Source organism: Drosophila virilis, chromosome 4, assembly GCF_030788295.1.
Source record: "Drosophila virilis strain 15010-1051.87 chromosome 4, Dvir_AGI_RSII-ME, whole genome shotgun sequence".
NCBI lineage: Eukaryota > Metazoa > Arthropoda > Insecta > Diptera > Drosophilidae > Drosophila > Drosophila virilis.
The window spans coordinates 19,907,810-19,929,088 of NC_091546.1; the positions used below are offsets into that span (position 1 = coordinate 19,907,810).

The 21,279-nt window shown below is 39.8% G+C and overlaps 3 protein-coding genes across 5 annotated transcripts; all 3 read left to right on the forward strand.

The window, feature by feature from the left end:
* On the forward strand, nt 1-8,787 carry H2.0 (Homeodomain protein 2.0). The gene is made up of 3 exons (XM_032437674.2): nt 1-736; nt 7,351-7,901; nt 8,346-8,787. The coding sequence occupies exons 1-3, from the start codon at nt 169-171 to the stop codon at nt 8,607-8,609; spliced, it is 1,383 nt and encodes a 460-aa protein (XP_032293565.1). The 5' UTR covers nt 1-168; the 3' UTR covers nt 8,610-8,787.
* Nucleotides 8,788-10,581: 1,794 nt separating this feature from the next.
* LOC6627575 (SH2 domain-containing protein 3C) lies at nt 10,582-16,659 on the forward strand. Of its 2 annotated transcripts, XM_002051352.4 has the most exons (9): nt 10,582-10,764; nt 10,825-10,950; nt 11,017-11,172; nt 11,226-11,394; nt 12,666-13,020; nt 13,271-14,296; nt 14,868-15,302; nt 15,365-15,771; nt 15,834-16,659. In XM_002051352.4, exons 1-9 carry the CDS (start codon nt 10,707-10,709, stop codon nt 15,958-15,960), a joined length of 2,859 nt encoding a protein of 952 aa, XP_002051388.1. In that variant the 5' UTR covers nt 10,582-10,706; the 3' UTR covers nt 15,961-16,659. The 2 variants fall into 2 exon arrangements, with proteins under 2 accessions (XP_002051388.1, XP_015028028.1); XM_015172542.3 differs by lacking the exons at nt 10,582-10,764; nt 10,825-10,950; nt 11,017-11,172; nt 11,226-11,394 and adding an exon at nt 12,018-12,317 and having other exon boundaries at nt 15,834-16,658.
* A 625-nt stretch (nt 16,660-17,284) lies between these two features.
* Nucleotides 17,285-20,603, forward strand: Gal (beta galactosidase). Of its 2 annotated transcripts, none has more exons than XM_002051351.4 (6): nt 17,285-17,565; nt 17,626-17,795; nt 18,503-18,653; nt 18,720-19,062; nt 19,132-19,279; nt 19,349-20,603. In XM_002051351.4, exons 1-6 carry the CDS (start codon nt 17,416-17,418, stop codon nt 20,439-20,441), a joined length of 2,055 nt encoding a protein of 684 aa, XP_002051387.1. In that variant the 5' UTR covers nt 17,285-17,415; the 3' UTR covers nt 20,442-20,603. The 2 variants fall into 2 exon arrangements, with proteins under 2 accessions (XP_002051387.1, XP_032293548.1); XM_032437657.2 differs by having other exon boundaries at nt 17,632-17,795.
* The last annotated feature ends 676 nt before the right edge of the window (nt 20,604-21,279 follow it).

The window sequence follows — 21,279 nt, forward strand, 5'->3', positions numbered from 1 at the left end:
TCTTAGCAAACGGTTGGAATTGAATGCGTCTGCCCCTGTGCCCTAAAAACGATTTGTGCGATCAGTGTCTTTTGAAGCGACGGTGTTTTTCATGTGACATGATCGTTAATTTATGTTGATCCCGATCGCCAGTGTGACCAGCTGCATTAACTGCCAAACAATCGAGCAATGTTACTATACGAAAGTGCCAACATGGAACAAAGTGTGCCCGAGAATCTCAGTACGCATGTGTTTAACGACAACTGTGAAATGAAGTTGCAAGCGCCATGCCACGATCCCGATCAAGCGGATAGTGAGAACGGTTCCAATTCCAACAGTGATTTGCCCACCAAAGAATCAATCGCGAGTTCGAGTCCTGCGACCAGTGTGACCAGCCCGAGCCCGGCGCTCAGCAGCAGCAACAGCACAACCAAAGTGAAACTTAGTTTCAGTGTCGATCGTTTGTTAAGCGCAGAGCGCATCGATCCCTTGCCCAGCCCAAACCCAAACCAAACCCCAAATCCAACGTCCTCAAGGCAATGTTGTGATGGCAGTGTCTATGCCTGCTGTACATTTCCCAGCTGCTTTGCCCAGACCACCGAAGCGGCCAAGCACCCGCCATTGTCTGCTCCACAAGGACTGACCAATACACATCATGGCAGCTATGCCTATGCGGGCATGGAAAAGTTCTATCCGGGCCTATATATGGATTACAAGTCCGTGCTGAGACCCACGCCCATACGTGCTGCTGAGCATGGTAAGAACGACCGTCAATTATATAATATTATTACTTATATTGCAAAGATTTGAAATGACGGAAGACGTCAACAAAAACTTGAAACTCAAGTCTATTATTTTTAAAATAATGTCCTAGTTTCTTTTAAAAACGTGAAACTTAACTCTATTTTCTTTTTAATAATTTCCCAGTGCCTCTCTTATTAGTAATCGCATTTTATTCTATCACATAATATAAATATAGAAATATGGAATAAGCAAATGATCTTTGATTCCAATATTCTTAAAGTTTGCCTCTGCAATATCTATCAAAGTTCAACATCCTCTCGTTGACTTTTTACAAGAACTTTTGCAAAACAATCCTCAAAGACGATCAAAAAGATCGCTTTGAGAACTTTTCCCATTTGCCAATCAAAATCCGACACATTCTTCGCTTTCCATTGATTATAAACTGCAAATGCAATCGCATTGTAAAATAAAAGATAGAAAATGTAAATTCCGGGAAACATCTTGAAACACTTTTTGGTCTCAACCAAATGGCTGGGGTCATAAATCGTGCGTTTTTATTGGAATTATTAGTTGATCTGTGGCCATATTGTGCAATATTATTATTGTAGCCAACTGTTTGTGGCCTGTTCTTGACGAAAACAATTCGTTTGTTGAAATCGACAAATAGATATCTGCTTTACAGTCGACTCGTCGACTCGTATTTACGTTACTTCCTGCTGTTTTGTATATCTGGGGACGACTCATGGACTGCCTGCCAGGCTGTGCACTTTGATCTTGTTTATATGAAAAATAGTGAGAAATATATTTTGTATATTGTTGTGAATTGGATTTGTATTGTTCAACATGTTGTCTTGGCTGCTGACCTTTTTCATTTTCGGCATCGGCCAACTCTTTTGTTTTATATACAATTCTTATCAAGAGGGTGTTAAATAGCTGAGAGCCTCCAATCGATTCAAGCGTTGAAGGCTGCGCCCGGAAGTCTACACAATTCAATGACATTATATTGCCCAAGATTGTGAAGGAAGAGATGCCATAAATAAATTAAAACGCTTCTAAACTATTTTATAAACATCATCAACGAATTCTGAGCTCTTTGGTATGCTACGTTTTTGCATTTTCATTGCAATATGAATTTTTTAATTTATTAACAAAAAGAGTGCTAAAGTCGGGTGTATCCGACCTAACTAGACCCTTGCTAGCACACAAAAATAATCTGCATTTTATGCAGCAACTGCGCTTCTTCTAAACTTAGTCCCACATTTTCTTTGAGAAATTCAGTCTTCAGTCTAACTTCGGTGCTTATAGTCCGATCTGTTTAAGGTTCTCAGAGCTTAAGTATGGCATACAAAAGTGTGTATATCCCAAAACCCAAAGCTCTGCATTTGAAAAGAGTTTATTTGTTTGGGGCAATGAGAGATTTAACGAAAAAGTGAAAAATTGTTTAATAAATCAATAAATCGATATTTATCTATACTAATGGAAAGAAAATATCGAAAAATTTATTATGTTTTAGAAGTCACGACAATCATGTCGAATTAACTCGTTCTTCTGACCAAGAATATGATTTCGAAGATGATTCCGTTCGCGTTTCATATAACTCACCAAAAAAAAAGCTGCTCTTTATACGATTTTATATTTAATACACATTGTATGGAAAATATCATAAATGAATGCCCAAAAATATCAATAAATTAAGTTTTAATAAAAAACTTCCTGGCTATTCCATTACAGACTTCCTTAAACGCTTCGATTTGATACATTCATGTCAGAAACAGAAATGATATCATTCGACAGCAGTTTTAACAAAATTAGCGCCTTAATTTCCTTTGAAAATGGCAAACAAATTAGCGCCACATCAAAATTAATTTGCCAGCCCATCAATTCAATGTGAACATTTATGGAAATTATTATCAATATTGAATGATACTTAAAACACATTAAGCACACACACACACACACACACAGAGACAATGTTAAGAGGGCGAAAATGAAATGCCAATTGGCACGTGGCATTAAATTCGACATTTCCTCAATCAGCAGCAAAAAAAAAAACAAAAAAAAAAGGCCAGAGAAAAAACGAAAAGCCGACAAGAGTTTGAAGTGTTTCATCAATCCTGCGCTACATTAAATAAATTAAATTCAAAAGAACAAAAACCAAATTAACAACAATTTATGAACAAATTAAGAATCAGTCTTAAAAATAAACTGCCCGCCACAAGAGCAGCGCATTCAATTGGTAAAAACGATGGAAAACCGATTGAAGCGAATTTGTTTATTTGCTTGAGCAATTGGGGCCCCCGTCATTCGGGGGGCAGCCAATCCATCCAAGTATAATGAATTGTTCCGTTCTGCCAAGAGTTTTTTTTAGCGTATTTCAACTATGGCCATAAGGAGCTGGATTTTCTCTGATAGATTGGGGCGCCGCTGGGCCAACTACTGAGGCTGCCGTTTAAGTTAATGACATGCAGCATTCTCAAACTAAATGACTGACTGACTGACTGAAGAACTGGCTAACCGACTGACTGGCTGACTGACTGACTGACTGACTGATTGTAGCTATGCGGTATTTTTAGGGGCCAAGCGAGGCCAACTATTTACACAGCCACCCACTGTGGTGGCCCAGGCCAGAGCCAGCTACCTGTGGTGCCAAAGTTATTTAACCAAGTGCGTAGAGAGAGAAAGAGTGAGAGAGGGTAGAGAGAGAGAGGGTATAGAGAGGAGCTTTCGGGACCTGCTCTGTGCATTCATTTGTGATGGATTGATCGCATCGCATCGCACATCATAAAAAACGATTGCCCCAACCGCAGTCACAGTTTCATGCAGCTCCAGGTTCCAAATTCGCCCTCTCTCTCTCTCTCTCTCTCTCTCTCTCTCTCCCTCTCTCTTTCTCGCTTTCTCTCTTTCCCGCTCTCTTCCAACTATTTGTTGCTGTTGCTGCATGGGTGTTGATTAGTTTGTTTGATTGTTTTTTCTGGCTGCCTGGCGATCGATCGATCGATCGATCGATGGATTGTTGAAGATCTTCTTTAGCTATTTTGTTGTTGTTGTTGTTGTTGTTGTTTCCATGTTTTTGTTCTTCTTGTTTCAGCGCTTATTTATGAATCGTTTGCCTGATGCTGCGGGTCGGGGCCAATAATTTGGCGCCGCCTGCCTAATTAATTTACAATTTATATGTTAATCCAATTGCTTATGTCTTTCAGCTCGCTCTGATCAATGATCAACACAATGTGCATATGTTGCTCGTATTTAACATGCTGCGTTAAAGCCAACTTTTGTCATATTAGGCCCTATTCCCAGCAGCAGGAGCGCTTTCACTTGCCGCGCGCAGCAGATGATCATCTGCAGATCCCCAATAACTATTATCATTTATATGTTTTATATTATATTATTTATGCGCTTTTCATAAGATGTTTTGGGTTCAGTGCGATTTCCACACATCATTTTAATCAGTTCTATCCACATAGCATTTCTTGTATATTCATTTGGATCGGTTCAATATCGCGATTAGGGAATTTTATTTTTAATGATCGCTAATTGCTCGTTTTTTGATTTGTTTTTCTGCTAAACTGATTTGCCATAGAAAAGAATATAATACTGATCAAGATAACAAATTATACAAATTTAACTATTATTGTCTACTAATTAGTTAAATTTACATAAGCTGCGTTGGATTACAATATGCTTCTCAATTTAAATTTTCAAAATATTTCAGCTAGAAATGTGAAATTGGAAGTATATATTTCCCCAAATCTCCTACAATTTTCCCAATATCGATGCTGAGACATGGTTTTTATATTTTATAACGCATACAGATTGCAAATATTTAAACCTTTGAGAAACTATCCCAATCGTTCCAAGAACTAAATGCATAATTCATTCTTAAAGATAAAGCCCTGGCCTTTAGTATAGTAAATTAAATATCGAGATATAAAACCCAAGGGCTATAAAAATTGAATTTCTTATATGGAACTAATGTGTTATTTGTATAGAAGAAAACAGGAATGTTTATATGGCATTAAATTCAGGACATCTCCTAGAGATTTCTGCTTATTTCTTATGTTTACTCAAAAGTATTTTTCTTACGAACTCATTTATGTGGCCATTTTGAAAGCACTTTATAATACCAGAGATGATACTCCAGTTTGCATATACTCCATGCATATTTACTCAGTTCATTCTCATTGCATCAGGGTCAGGGATCTTTTTAGCTGTTGCACCTGCTGTTCAGATGCGCACATGGCTCAAAGATAACCCATAACTCGCTCGTTTCTCTTATTCGACCACAATGTGGCAATTATTCGCCTTGCACTCGAAATGCAAGCAAGTGTTTACTCGAAATATGTGAACTCACAAAATATGCGCAAGCCCATAAATACAATTCGTAGAGTGCAAATAAATCGAAACAATTTAAAGCAGGTCATAAATTTGCTAATAGCCACAAATATGCAGGATGCAAATGCTGGCCAGATCCCAGGCTGATCAATGATTTAAGATGCGCCCCGAAATGATCACAACTCATTAAGATATTTACAGTGGTTCTTTACAAATGCATACCATGTGTGAGACGCGGCAATTAAGGCGCGCTGAGGTGTTGAAAATCAATGAAAACTCATTATAAGAAATCGCCGGCAGTTGACATAAGCCAAATGCCGTCCATTAAGATAAAGGCGTGCGCGTTATTGCACTTGCAGATGCAGATACAATTTAGATGCAGATACAGATACAGATACAGATACAATTGTAGCGCATTTCCGTTGTAGCGTAAATACACATAAGAGCGCTACGAGTTTTGAGTAAATAAAATGCGCCATGAAAAATAATTAGACGCATGCCGCGCGCACAAACAAATTGGAAATCCATTTACGCACCGAAATAACCGGGCGCACAGTTTATAAAAAACCAATAAAAATGCATAAACTAGTTTAAGCAATGCCACAAAAATAAAACAAAACTAAAACAGATGAAATAAAATCTATGAACGACACGCCGAATTGTTAATACTCTCATAGAGCTACGGCTTACTTGAAGCTCGCAATTGCTTTATTTGAGAAAAGTTTTCCATACCGAAATTTCATTTTTTCAACTGAATCGGTTTATAGAGCTTTATGATATAGTTGATCCAAAGTTGATCAGATTTGGCTCATATGAAAGGAGCATAGTAATACTTGGCCTAGAAAATAAAATAACTTAATTTTCAGCCAATTATTCCAATGGCGACTATATGAATTAGTATTTCGATTCAGCCGATCTCGATCTGGACAGAGATAAATTAGAGCATTAAGACGACTCGGCTAAATGATACCGATCAAGAATATGTATATATATATATATATTATGGGATCGTCAAAATCTTTCTTTGCATGACAAAATCACAATACCCTCTACAAGCTGTATAAGCTAATTAGTTGTTCTGCAGAGCGCATATTAAAAAAACATTTAGCTGCACAATCCACACACTTGGCCCAGCTTCCAGCTCCCAGCTTCCCGCTACTGGGCTCATCTCGTGCCCCATGTCGTGCTCGATTACCCCAAATAATTTTTGGTACGCTGAGAGGTATTTGCTGATGTGTGTTGCTTTTGTTGCTTTTGTTGCTGTTGTTTTGGTTGTTGGCTTTTGGCGCTTTGGTGTAAACAGTTTGTTTACCCGCAACGCTGATTATTTCCAATTAAGTGAAAATTTTATTATAAACAAACTCATTTAAATATTTTCAACGTGCGTTTTCATTGAAAATAATTTACTCAAGCATTTTTGTGAAATGTTCATTCTTTTTTTTTTTTGGAAAATTGTGTTTTAATATTTTTCTTATGATTAGGGAAATGCGTAAATTGTATTGCAAAATATGTACACATTTATAATTTTGTGCCGGCGGATATAAGCTTTTGCAGGAGGATGTTCGATGCTGAGTTGCAAAAACAAGTAAGGTTTGGTTTCCTGAATCGAAGAACACCAAAAAATAAATACGCCAAGCAGACCAATAAAAATGATTATTGGAGATCTGATAAAATTATATTATAATAGATTGAATAAAGAATTCAATGCTATTCAAATAAAAAAAAAAAAAATAGTTTAATTTATTCAAGCAACTTTTCGCCTTCTAAATTTTACTGATTCGAAATAAAATTATATTATATATATTTTTTCCCATGAGGTGACAATTTAAATAATTCACTTTAAATATCGCCTTTTTTTGCGATTCTTCTATTAGTTCACTTTTCATAAAGCTTTACCTAGTGTATTCTTTTGATGTTTTATTTTATGTATATGATTGCATAAAAGGTCAAATCAGACTGGAGGAATAATATATTGAATATATGAAGTGAAGCGCTAAGAAACAGTTTTATTTTCTAACGCAAATCCAACGATTCCGTTCTTAAATCGACAACTTTATTTCCCTTGCTGGCAGCAGCAGTAACAACGTCACCAAAGCATCGCCTTTCTATACGGTTCTCATATAACTTTAGATTTACCCAGAATATTATTTTTATATTTTATTGTATGTATATGAATGCGTTTAAAGGCAAATCAGATTGGAATTAATAACATAAAGCAAAAAGTAAAGCACTCTTAACAATAACTAGTTTTTATTTTTTATTTCAAATACAAAGATTCTGTTCTTAAATCGATAGCAACAACATTTCCAACGCTGGCAACAAACGCACTTATGCGTTTCCATCAGCAGCAGCAGCAACATCATCAGCAGCAGCAGCAGCAACAGCAACACCAACAGCAACAGCAACAACATAAGGCAGCAACAATGTTGCACAGCTCAACATCGACGGCTGCGCTGCTGGCGCCGCTGAACAGCCTAAAGACGCTGCAGTTAACGCAGCAGCAACGTTTTCTGGCCAAGACGCCGCAGCATCAATTGCTGGACATGCCCAGCACAGCAACAGGTGCTGCAAGCACAATGCAAAATGGCGTTCACAGCAACAGTAGCAGCAACAACAACAACAACAACAACAGCAGCAACGGCAGCAGCAATCACAACAATGTCAACGGCAGCGGCAGCAGCAACAACAACAACAACAACAATGGCAAACGCAAGCGTTCCTGGTCACGTGCCGTCTTCACAAATCTGCAGCGAAAAGGACTCGAGATACAATTCCAGCAACAGAAATACATAACAAAACCAGATCGTCGCAAATTGGCCGCACGGCTGAATCTGACAGATGCGCAGGTGAGTTGCGGCCAGTGTTGCAAAATGCCGCTGCAAAAAGTGGCCAAATTCAATAGCAAATAAAGCAAATAGCTGAATTCAGTTTCTGATAGCTTAAATCAGCCAAAATAACTGAATTTTATGTCAAAAATAGCTTTAAAAGAAGGTTTTAGGTTTAGGTTTTAGATAGCTAAAACAAGCTTTTAATAGCTGAATTACGTTTCTGATAGCTAAAATTTGCGTAAATAGCAGAATTAGATTTATGATAGTTATAACCGCCCAATCGAATGTCTCAATTATGCTTATGATAGCTAAAACAGCAAATTTCCATGTCGAAAACAACTTCAAATATCGGCATAAGGTTTCTAATAGCTAAAATATCTGTATCCAATGTGAAAAGCAGCTAAAAAAATAGCTAAATTTCTACTCAAACACCCGAACTCAGTGAAATCTCTCCATTTACAGGTCAAGGTGTGGTTCCAGAATCGGCGCATGAAATGGCGACACACGCGCGAGAATCTGAAGAGCGGTCATGAGAAGCAGCCGCCACAGCAAATGGGCGCCGGCAGCGGCAGCACGTCCAAGACAATGATGGTCACATCGGCTGCGGGCGCCGCTCGATCCCATGAGGTGGTGTTGGACTACAGCTCCGACAGCTGTTCCAGTGTGGAGCTGAGCGAACGAGCCGACGACGATGATGATAACATTGAAATCGATGTAGTCGAGTAGGCGAGTCAAATCGTATATTGATTAGTTATATAGTTTGTTGTTCACGTTCAAATTTAGATTTAGCATAAGATATATAGACGTCTATTTTTTGGGTAAGTCATTAAGCAGCGTATTTAATTTATATAAAACACGAATTTTATTTATTGAAAACTTAAAAAATTATATTTAATGAATAATAAATGTTATATGTACAACAATTATTTGCTGCAAATATTTTTTTATGAACTGCTCGCGAGAAAGGTTATTCGACTGAAAAATTGATTGAGTATTTTTTTTACTTTTGTCAGTTTTTTTTTTAAGTGGCTCTCAATGTGTTGCCAATTTCTTATCTGCCTGTCAAAGCTAAGAAGACAGTTTAACTGCCTGCTAAAATTTAAAGTAGAAGTTAAGGAGCAGAATTGACGGAGACAGTAATTGACATTAAAATTATCTGGAATGAACTGGAATTGAAACAAAGACGCGAACCAGTTTTGAATCCAACCGGTTCTGGTTAGGAACTTCATTTTAAACGTTTATCGAACTTAAGAGTTCTAGATACTAAAGTTCTTACAGTTTTTTATTTATTTTATTGTACAAAAATATCTCTAATAATATTCCATATTTAACGATATCCTACTTAAAAAAATACCTTACAAAAATAAGCTGAATCTGGAATATACTCCAACAAATTCAAAGAAGTGAAACACTTTTGAATCCAACCGATTCTTACAAGGAATTCAATTGTAACCGAATATTGGAATAATAGTAAAATCAAATAATATTTAAAAAAAAAAAGGAACTTTCGCTGAATTCTCGAATCAAAAATTGGCATAGTTTTAACTTTCTTATGTTATGCAAAATATAATTCCAGCAATTTTTACTTTTTAAAAAATACTCAAATAAGTTGAATTGATTAAAACCAAAGCCTGGATTCATACGGATATGGGAAACACGAACCAACTAAAGGGCAAGACGTGCTTTCCTTTTTGGTACAAATTAAAGAACACCCAACTTAAAAATTGAACAATTGTGAAACGTGACTGTCTTAATTGTTTCACTTTTGATTGAGTGCTACATCAAATAATTATGATTTCTGTTCAAACAAACAAATTCATTGATCTAGCTACACGCTATTTAGGCACAGTTCTATAATAGTTTAAGCTAATGATCAGCAATAATCCATAATTCAAATGATCTAACCAAGTACAACACATAATTAGAAGAAAAAACATTTGTGCATTAAGTGATAATAAACCAATATATTTAAAAATTCTCTTAGCACTCTCTCTTTGCACTCGGAATAAACAACAAGAACGCGCAATGCCATTTTCTTATATATTTTTTTGTAATTTCTTTCTTTTTCTTTTGCTACACACATAAACAACCGAAAATTTAATTAAAGCAATACCGCTGCGATCAGCAGAACTCGAAACTGCGACGAGGCCGTCTAATCTAGAGAATGATAAAACCCGATACCGACGACGAACAGTTGGTCAAGCGCGGGGCATCAGCCGGAGCGGAGCCAGAGAGACAATTAGGCAAACAGTGAGCGCAAATTATTGACGCACGACATTGAAAATTTACTTCAATTCGTAATAATATTATTGTTGTACACTAACTAAATGTGTATTGTCGGTTTGTCAGTGTGCTTGCGTTGCAAGTAAAAACAATAGCAACAAGAGATGGATGAGAAGTCATTTAAGTGTGAAAGAATCAACACAAATTATTTAGGCGAAAATTTAAAATTAAAAACGGAAAACATTCAAAAATTAAACACGTAAAAAAATGTTGAATACTTTTAAAATTGTTCTTAAAATTTGTAAAATTGCTTCAATATCTAAAACTGAATGAAAAGACATTTACAAATTTAAAATACCATAAAATAAAGTGAGCTAAAAATCGGTAAGGGTATTCAATAAGCGACCTGCCCAGCTTTGGGTTTTTCTAGTGGTGTTTTTCTAGAGTTTCGTTTGTTCAGTTTGTTGAGGCTAAGCGTTGTGAGCGGTTGATATTTCATTTACTGAGCTCGCGGCAATGTGACGGCTTAATTATAGAGCCATAAGCGCTATAGACGAACGCAGTCGCAGCTGAGAACTAACGTCGAAATTGCCGGGCAACATGGGCAATGTGCAAACGCGTCAGCTGGAGTCGCGCAATGCGACAAATAGACGCAGCAGTAAGTGATATAAGCGTTAGAAATATTATTCAGTTATATTGCCGCACTCTCTATAACTAGGCATACTGTGGAACTTTCGGTATCCCCAAGCCGCCAGGCGACGCGATGATGTCGCAATGATTATACACAACTCCAGGCTGAGCATTGGCGAGTGGCTAAATCTGCTGGAGCTGCAGCAATATGAAGGTCAGTTTGTTCAGCAGTTTTTTGTCTTCTGCTTCAATAACTCACGTGTCACATCCGCTCAAGCAGGCAATCTGAAAATGTATGCCACAGTCGATGATGTCGGAGACATAACCGATAGAGACCTAAAGCGTTTGGGCATACGCAGCATGTCGCATCGCCAGAAAATGCTCAACAGTCTGCTAGGCGTGCGGGCCAAGCGTAGACAGTCCATGAATCTGGAAGGTGAGCATTGCTGATAATCGACGAGCGAAACTAATCAAGCTAATCTGAATCAGCGCTGAGAAGTGCGCCCTGTGCGGTGCCGCGTCGCAAGAGCTCCTGTCCAATGGTTTATCTAGATGCTGATAATATGGCTGGCAGTAATGATAGCGGTGGAGCAGCCGTGATTACCACCAAAAGTGGCAAGGTCTTAAAACAATTGACATTCGATGAGACAACAACAATGTGAGTACAGCCCAGAGAATCTAGACTAGCTAAGACTACATTTATGCAAATATATGGCAAATGGCAATAATTAAAAGAAGTGAGTATAATTCTAGGAAACTTGAGTTCAATTCCCTAAGAGATCTTGGCATTTCCTGCTGAGCTTAATCCACTTTTTGTTGCTTGTTGGTTAAGGGTATTCCATGTTTCACGTTAGCGAGTGTTGATCCTTAAACATTTCCTAGCTGTGCATTAATGTAGATTTCCTAGTGCACAGTTCTTATATTCATTATTTACTTAAAATCAAACAGTTTTTAAATATTTTTTCTTTTCAATTTGGACTGTCATAGACAATTTTGTTTTCCTTAAGTTCAGACATTCATTTGAAATGTAACGAATTCTTAAACAAGTTCCACGTTCCACATTCAATTTCTGACATTCACAATACGCTGCCAGCCCGCATATTCCTATTTCTTACCTAACAACAACCACTCCTTGAGCCCCCCCTGCAAAAGAATAATAAATTTCAATAACAAATACTCTGCGCATGCCCCAAAGAATTTCCCATAAAAAATAATAAACGGCGGCATAAAAATCTTAAAAACAAAAACACAACATATTCGGTTAAAGCGAACAACCCTCACAAGGACATTCGACTTGTGCCAGGGTGGGCTTTAGCCTGGGCAGAACGCAGAGCGCATTTAGATGGCAAAGAGTGCAGACGAGGACTGCGATAAGAAAAGCCACAGTTACAGATAAGGCTAAGCAAAATTTAACTTTTTAACAAAAAAATAAGAATTATATAACTGCTAATAAAAAATACAAAAAAAGTTATTTTGTATGTAAAGTCAAGCTCGGTGTAAACAAAAACGAAAACTGTTTAAGGCGTGTCCTGCGCAGATATTCTGTAACGATAAACCGTTCTAACCAAATGGGCGTTGCAGGTGAGTGATAACAGCTTGTAATTGTTGCAAAATATGAATTATTTAAAACCAAAATTAGAAAAAATTAGAATATATCTTAAAGCAGGCGCAAATGTTAGTAAACGGTTTTTTTTAATTTTACTATTGATAGATTAGTGAATTTTTTTTTTTGCACTTGAACTTCAGACAAAAGTTCACATATACCAAGGAACAATCCTGTGGGAGCGAATTTCCCTTTTCAATAAAAGCCCGGCCGTGAGGGCAATGAACAGAGCCACACAACATAAATTACCCATAATAAGGGAAATTTCTACACTTGCACTCTCTCTCTCTCTCTCTCTCTCTCACTCTCTGACGCTCTCTTTGCAGCTATGAGGAACTGAGACCGCGCTCCAAGTGCAACAGTCCGCATTGGGACAATAACGCCAACGATATGGAAAGCGGCAACAACAGCAACGTGTCCACACCCATTGCCGCCTCGCCCAATCCAAACGAGCAACAGGAGGCCATTGCTCTGAAAAAGGCACTCGAATGGGAACTAAGTTTGGATGCACGAGAATTGCGCTCGCATGCCTGGTACCACGGTGCCCTGCCACGTCAGCGTGCCGAGGAGATTGTTCAGCGAGAGGGCGATTTTCTGGTGCGGGATTGCGCCTCCCAGCCGGATAACTATGTGCTCACCTGCCGCAGCAAATCAGCTGTGTTGCATTTTGTGCTTAATAAGGTAGGTTGGGTAGAGAATCTTCGAAGAAAAAACCCCACAAATCCGAAAACAATTCAATAGTAATATTCAAAATCTTCAAGATTTGTGCATAGATGTTCATAAAAATTATAAATGACTTCTAGTTTAAATCAAAGTGAATAATCCACAGCTCGCATAACATATAATATTTATTTAGGGAAATATTTTAATAATATCCCCAAGCAATAACTGTATTTAGACACTCACCTGTTTTTCCCAATTTTTTTTGCAGCTGGTGCTTCAGCCTGAGACTGTCTACGAGCGCGTGCAATATCAGTTCGAGGAAGATGCCTTTGACACGGTGCCGGATCTGATCACATTTTATGTGGGTTCTGGCAAGCCCATTTCAGCTGCCTCGGGTGCTCTGATACAGTATCCATGCAATCGCACATATCCACTCTCCTTCTATGGCCACAAGATCGTGGGCAATCAGCTGCACACACAAATGCTGGCCGGACTGCGTGGCCTCAGTCCACTGAACTCGCCCATGGGCAACAGCAGTGCAGGTGGCTCCGCCATCTTTCGCTTTGGCCAACTAGCTGGCGATGTACCGGCACAACAGCAGGCAACGGTGCCGGCAGCAACGCCAGCTAGTCCTCACTGCTCGCCGCCTCGGGTGCGCCGGGAGGTGCCGCCGCCCAGGCTGCCCTGCAAGAAGCAGCAGCGCTCACAGAGCTTGACACCCGCCCAGGCCATGGTCGTGTGCAACATCAACAAGCAGCAGGAGCAACAACAGCAGCAGCAGCAGCAGCAGCAGCAGCTCGCCGCAGCAGATGCAACCAATGGACACGGGCTGGCGCGATTTCAGACCATTGCACGCTGTAATCCCACCATCGATATGCAGTTGCAGTCGCAACAGCTGGAGCACAAGTTCAGCACACAATCTTTGCCGCGTCCCAGCACTTCGGCGGCGCAGGCGCTACGTCAGCAGGCTGCGGCGCGCATTTGCAATTTGGCGCGCAATTTCAGTTTAGATACGCCAGATCGCGCGCCAAGTCCGCCGCCCAAGCCACGCAAGGAGCCCATGGCCGCAGTGTTGGCATATCAGGCCAGCGGCTCGGATTCGGGCAATGGCTCAGGCGACTCGGCGCCAGGCGATGTCAGCGAACTGAGCATACAACGTGGCGGCGTCATTATCAAAAATCCTCGATACATGAGCAGTTCCGCATCCAATGGCACGCTCAAGAGCTTTACTGAATTCGATGCTTTGGCCGCCGAGGAGCAGCTCTTCACGCTGCCCATTGAGGAGTTTAAACTGGTGAGAATTCAATTTCGTTTATTTTCATGATAAATAGCAATCAGTTCACACACACACACACGCGCGCGCACACAAATATGTAATTTAATTTACTAAAACGCAACCGATTGATGTACGCGCCATTTAAAAAGTTACGGTTGTTTTGCCGAGGTGTGGCCGTTTTTTTTTTAAGCCAATTGCGAATTATTGAAGCCAGATATTGCCAACTTATGCGCATTCATTTGACTATATGTAGCTATGCAGCGTAATTCTGCCGAACCATAAGAAACAGACGACGAATTTTTCTTTGCTTTGCTGGATTTTTTTCGTTGCCGATTTAATTGTATACAGTCTTTTATTTGATTTGTCACTTTAATTTTTGTATAAAGCTACAGTTGTTTTGGCAATGTGTGTGCCCAGATATTATTTAAGTGCAAAATATCAAAATACGCTTTTGCATCCAGGTGGCAAGGTACGCGCAACAATTTAAATGTTATTGGCAACGCGATTTTGATTAGATTTTAACTTGCGCTAATAATTGTGAGAATCAACTTTTTGTTTTAATAGAATTCATTCGCTTTTCCCATTTCAGAGCAGCAAATTTGATTTTGAGAACTTTAGTACGTTGCTGCTGCCATCGGTGGAGAACAAGCCGCTGGATGGAGATGCACTGAACACGTTCAAGATGATGCTGTTGGAAACGGGTCCCAAGCTGCTGGCCGAGCACATAACACGCATCGACATTGGACTATTTCTGGACGAGCCGGCAAATGAGACGGACTGTTATTTAAGCTGTTCAGGCCTGGAGCTACTGACTCTGCCGCATGGCAAAGTTTTTCGCGAGGATCTTATCGAGCGAACGCAGTGCATCAAGCTAATGGTTGCCGTGACCATACTCACCTGTCAAACGGATTTGGATCGCGCCGAGTTGCTGAGCAAGTGGATACAAATTGCGGTGGAAACAAAAACAGCGTTGGGCAATCTCTTCGGTTTTTGTGCTATTATGTTGGGCCTGTGCATGCAGCAGGTTGGTTGGCTAGAATCTTAAATCTAGAATCTCTAATGTCTGCATTAATTTCGATTTTTCAGATACAAAAACTTGACCAGGCCTGGCATATTCTGCGTCAAAAATATACGGACAGCGCTTTCACATTTGAGGCCAAGCTGCGCCCGACTCTAAGCAGCATGAACGAGGCTTCCAATCCGCAGGCGCCAAACACAACTGTGCCCCATGTGCTGCTCTATGCTCTGCTTATTGATAGGCCCGTGCTGGATATTATCAATCATGGCAATGTGGATGAGCGTCCTGCGCTTTATAATACCTGCATTGCGCCTTGGGAAACCAAGGCAGATGATTTTGGCATGTCCATCAACTTTCAGCATTTGGATGCATCGCGCGGATTTCTCAAGAACTTGGATCTATATCGCAAGAATGCCAAAATTATCATGGAAGAGGCGAGCACCAGATTAGATGAACTGCTAGCGGATGCTTTTCGGTAAGTCTATCTTCTATAACTTTATCTATTTTATTTATAGCGTGTTGCTTTTTGGCTTTCAGCACCGAATTTCACGTCAAGTTCCTGTGGGGCAGTTCAGGGGCCACCGCTAAGCCCGAGGATCGGCATGGAAAGCTAGAGAAGGTGCTAACACTGATGGCAGATAAATTTTGCAGCGTGAGCGCCTAATTTTGAAAACTCTACAACAACGATATTATATGGACTCTAGTGTGTAGGCTGATAACACTTAACACAATCAAAAATTTATACTTCTAAGTCCTTGTACTAGTCCTTTAGTCCTTCTATATCCCAGCTCTCCCACAATTTCGCTCTAACCCACTGTAATTTCGTGCTGTTTCTACCTCAGCCAATGTGTGTATAATTTTATACAAAAGCAAAATAGAAGCACTTTTGTTACAGTTCAAATAATTTATAAAAATAACAAAATGAAAACATATTTAAAATTTAGTTAAGCCAAGGAAACTAATTAGTATTGTTAAAACACTCCTTCAATTAACAATAACAATAACAATTTCAAGCTGGACGTAATCAAAATGTATTAACAACTAAATATAGTCATATGTTGATTCTCTGAGAGAGTTGGCATTATCCAATATATTGAAGCACACTACCAAAGGCATTTATAGTCTAGTACTTAACACATATATTCAACTAAATAAAGTATTATACATACTATAGATTCGACAATATACACTTAATCAAACGCATCTTTGTACGCGCATAAACACACATATATATAAATTGAAACAAGTGTAAACCACTTACTGATGATATAATATAATTTTTTGCAATTTTATAAGTGATAGTGCGGTAAACTATAATAAAGAAAATAAAGGAAACGTTTGAACCACTTCGAAATACATAAACACGAGTGCCTTGCAGTACAAGAGCGATAACTGTCATAAGCAAGGGCAAGGGTAAAACAATATATATTCAAGTAGAATTTTTGACAGTGCAAGTAGGAAAAGGGCACGAGAAAGATGAGAACAACTGCAAACAAGTCGGGTTAAATTCAAGCAAAATGGGCAAAAACTATTTAAAAAGGCTCTGATTCGTAAGATTTGAAAATTTCATAAGAAAGTGCATAGATCGGCAATCTGGATGAGAAGTAAAAATGTTCAAGAGGATGCGAATAGAGAAAGACTTAAGCTTAATATTAAATGGGAAATTTATGAAGAGTGCAAAATATTAGCAAATTTTATTGGGCTATTAGGAATTATCGATTAGATGTTTTTAAATCAGTATAGATATGCTTATTTGCAGCTACTTGAACTAATACTGAAATAACGATAATGAGACCCCACTTGTGGAAGAAAAATGTGATTGTTCGAAAACAATTACGATGTGCATTCAACTTAAGCCCGACACTAGCTTTATCAGGCACTCCAGGCGAACTTATCAGAATACATAAGAATATAAATACTATTTATGTATTCAGAAAGTGGCCGATCAAAGTGCCAGCCAGCAACCCGAAACCGATATCCACTGACATTGTGCGCCGCGCAGAGCTGTGAAGCGGTCGTAATTGAAAACTTGCTGTTAAAGAACAAAAAACAAACTTTACAGTCGAGCTTAAAGCTTAAGGCGTGAGTCGAGGTCGAGCTTTAAAGCCCATCATTTAACATGAGTGTCAACGGCGGCCCGCGCGGTGGCAAATTGCGCTGCACACGCAAGCGAACATTGGCCATGATCGGCGGTGTTTTAATTTTGATAATCGCCCTGACTGTCGGCCTTTGTGTGGGTCTCAGCGGGGACGGGAACGGCGTCAGCGAGGTGAGCTTTTCGAGTGAATTTTTGTGAGGTCAAACGAATTTTGCATTGGATTTTTAACAGCAACAGGACGTGCCCGTCTTTAGCATTGATCACCAGGCAAATACATTTCTATTAAATGGACAACCATTTCGTTATGTCTCCGGATCGTTTCACTATTTTCGAGCTCTGCCCGATGCTTGGCGAAATCGTTTGCGCACCATGCGAGCGGCTGGTCTCAATGCATTGGATACGTGAGTAGTTCTAATGCTTTATAGTTGGTGGACGTGACTGTAGTAGAATGTGAACGTAGGTCGTAGGACGTGGGACGTGGGACGTGACTGTAGTAGGACGTGGGACGTGACTGTAGTAGGACGTGACTAACTCAAAGGCTAGGAAAATTATGAATCAAAATAATGAATAGCTCTGATAACTGTGCCTCAAACAAACTGATGATAAACAACAACAAAAATTAAAGTAATTTAACAAATTCACAATTATTTTTTTGCTAAATGGGCACAAGAAATATTGTTGATGGGCCTCAAACTAGCTTGGTTTAAAAAGAAACTAAATTTAAATGACAAAAGACAAATAATATTTAAAAAATAATAAACTACTTTTCAAATGGGACAACTTGTTAAATACTTATCGAACAAGATATGGACTAATATATATTTATATAGATATTTGATTAGGTCTGAGTGTATTCCGTCTGTCTCTTACAAGAATTGCCCATTCATCCATAAATTGTAGACCCTACATATTTTATATTTTCCATATTTATGTTTTATATGTTATATTTATGCCACCTAAAAATTATACTATAAAATGACTAATAACTGATTCGATTACAAAAACATTTCAAATAATGAATGTGGCTAAATTATGTAAAGGTCTTGGACAAGGAATTAGTTTAGCCATTTTAAGTCCGTGTTTTTTAAGTTAATCTTTCCCTTCCCAGTTACGTTGAGTGGTCCCTGCACAATCCACACGATGGCGTATACAACTGGGAGGGCATAGCCGATGTGGTTAAGTTTCTGGAAATAGCCCAAGAGGAGGACTTCTATATTATACTACGACCCGGACCCTACATCTGCGCCGAGCGAGATAATGTAAGTGGCATTTCGCAGGATAGTAAAATGATTTACCCCCAACCCCCTTGAAACAAACCCGTACAGGGTGGCCTGCCCCACTGGCTGTTTACCAAATATCCGGACATCAAAGTGCGCACAAACGATCCCAACTATATAGCGGAGGTGGGCAAATGGTATGAGCAGCTAATGCCACGTCTGAAGCATTTGTTCATCGGCAACGGCGGCAAGATCATTATGGTACAGGTTGAGAATGAATACGGCGCGTTCAACGCCTGCGATCATGACTATTTGAACTGGTTGCGCGATGAGACCGATAAATATGTGGAAAACAAAGCGCTTATGTTCACCGTGGATATACCCAATGAACGGATGCACTGCGGCAAAATAGACAATGTATTCGCTACCACAGACTTTGGCATCGACCGCGGTGAGTGCAAAAATAAAGATATACCATAAAGTAAAATAAAGGAGCACAGACGCACCTTTCATTTGCCAGTTTACGAGATCGATAATATTTGGAAATTGCTGCGCGGTGTACAGCCCACAGGACCGCTGGTCAACTCGGAGTTCTATCCTGGCTGGCTGACCCATTGGCAAGAGACGAATCAGCGACGCGACGGTCAGGTGGTGGCCAACGCCTTGAAGTAATATTAAGGAAACAGCTTATTAATATTTAATTGTGCACTAACAATTGTTCCACTTACCACATTTAGGACCATACTCAGCTACAATGCCAGCGTTAATCTGTACATGTTCTTTGGCGGCACCAATTTTGGTTTTACGGCCGGCGCCAATTATGATCTGGATGGCAGCGTTGGCTATACGGCGGATATAACCAGCTATGACTACGACGCCGTGATGGACGAGGCGGGCGGTGTGACCCAGAAATATGAGCTGGTCAAGCAGGTGATAGGCGAAGTGCTTGAACTGCCCGACATTAATCTGAATCCCGCCAAGCGTTTGGCCTATGGCAAAGTGGAGCTGACGCCCGCTTTGGAGCTGCTTTCGGCGGAGGGACGTGCCGCCCTCTCCAAGGGCACACCGGTGACATCTGATAAGCCCAAATCATTTGAGGAACTGGATCAGTATTCAGGCCTGCTGCTCTACGAGACAACGCTGCCCAGCTTCGATCTGGATCCAACACTGCTGCAGGTGGACGACCTGCGCGATCGGGCTCATGTATTTGTGGACCAGCAGCTGGTGGGCACGCTGTCGAGGGAGGCGCGCATCTATGCGCTGCCACTAAGCAAAGGCTGGGGCAGCACACTGCAGCTGCTCGTCGAGAACCAGGGACGCGTCAATTATGATCGCGCCAATGATACCAAAGGCATATTTGGGCAGGTAACGCTGCAGCTGCACAATGGCGGTGCTCTGCCGCTGGACAACTGGACAACCACGGGCTATCCGCTGGAGGCGTACACCGTAGAGGCATGGCGCCAGAGGCAAACAGAGATGAACACTGCCCTGGCGCCGTCCATTGCCCAGCAGCGTTTGCTGCGCTCTGGACCCATTCTGTATACGGGCAGCTTTCAGGTGACCGAGGTGGGCGACACCTATCTGAATGTCGCCGGCTGGGGCAAGGGTGTGGCCTATGTGAATGGCTTCAATTTGGGACGCTACTGGCCACTGGCCGGGCCACAAATAACACTCTATGTGCCCAACGAGCTGCTCAAAGTGGGCCAAAACTCATTGGTGCTGCTCGAGTATCAACGTTGCAATAAAACCCTCAACGGTGCGGAGCTGCCGGCCGTGCAGTTCGATGCAGTTGCTCAGCTAGACGGTCAGTCCGGTGAGGCGCAAAAGTAGAATCCAGGCGTTGTTTTTTTTTTATTATAATTTACAAGCGTTTCTTTATTCGTATTATTAGAAGCAGTTATTGATTGACCACAACAACCTTGTCAAGCTATAATATTTGCTAATCTTAGCTGTTATTATTACAATAAACATTGCTTAATTAATTACATTTTATTTTATTTAGCTCGTTATCAATTGACTTTTTCGGTAAACGCTATAAAACTTGAGAAATTTCTCGACTTTTCTTTATGTTGTTCCTTGTGGAATTCAACTTATTCGCTTAGATGTAGTTTTAGTTCTCATAATTTGTGTTTTGTGTGAAATATTGTGTTCATTGGCAAATGGAGATTATCCAGTAAAAAATACTTTGTCTTGCGGGATATTACCGTGTTCAGTTAATATCAATAAATTTGTAGAGATTTTTGAGATTCTCAAAAATATTTCAAAAATGTTAGAGACTCATTTTGGTGTTCGAATGTAAATTCTTCGAAATACAAATAGAGGGAGGTTTTTTTTTTTACAAAAATGTTATATTAAAATTGGTTTCTTAGGGCAGTGTTTAAATGGGACGACAAATAATACAACACATTCTAATACATACAACAGAATATAACTCAGATTCCTATACGTTATTGTTTTTCACCTATTTCTGAGCTAATCTACAGTTCAAACAGAATGTTCTCCTTGGATTTGTTAATCTAAATATGTTATATATATCTTGGATCTCATATCTCGATCGTATTATAAATATTTTGTTCAATGTTAACGAACTGCCGAACTGACGAACTTGTTTACAAACATTATTTCATTGTGTGCCAAAGTTGTTTCGACTAATTCGAGAGCAGTCTTA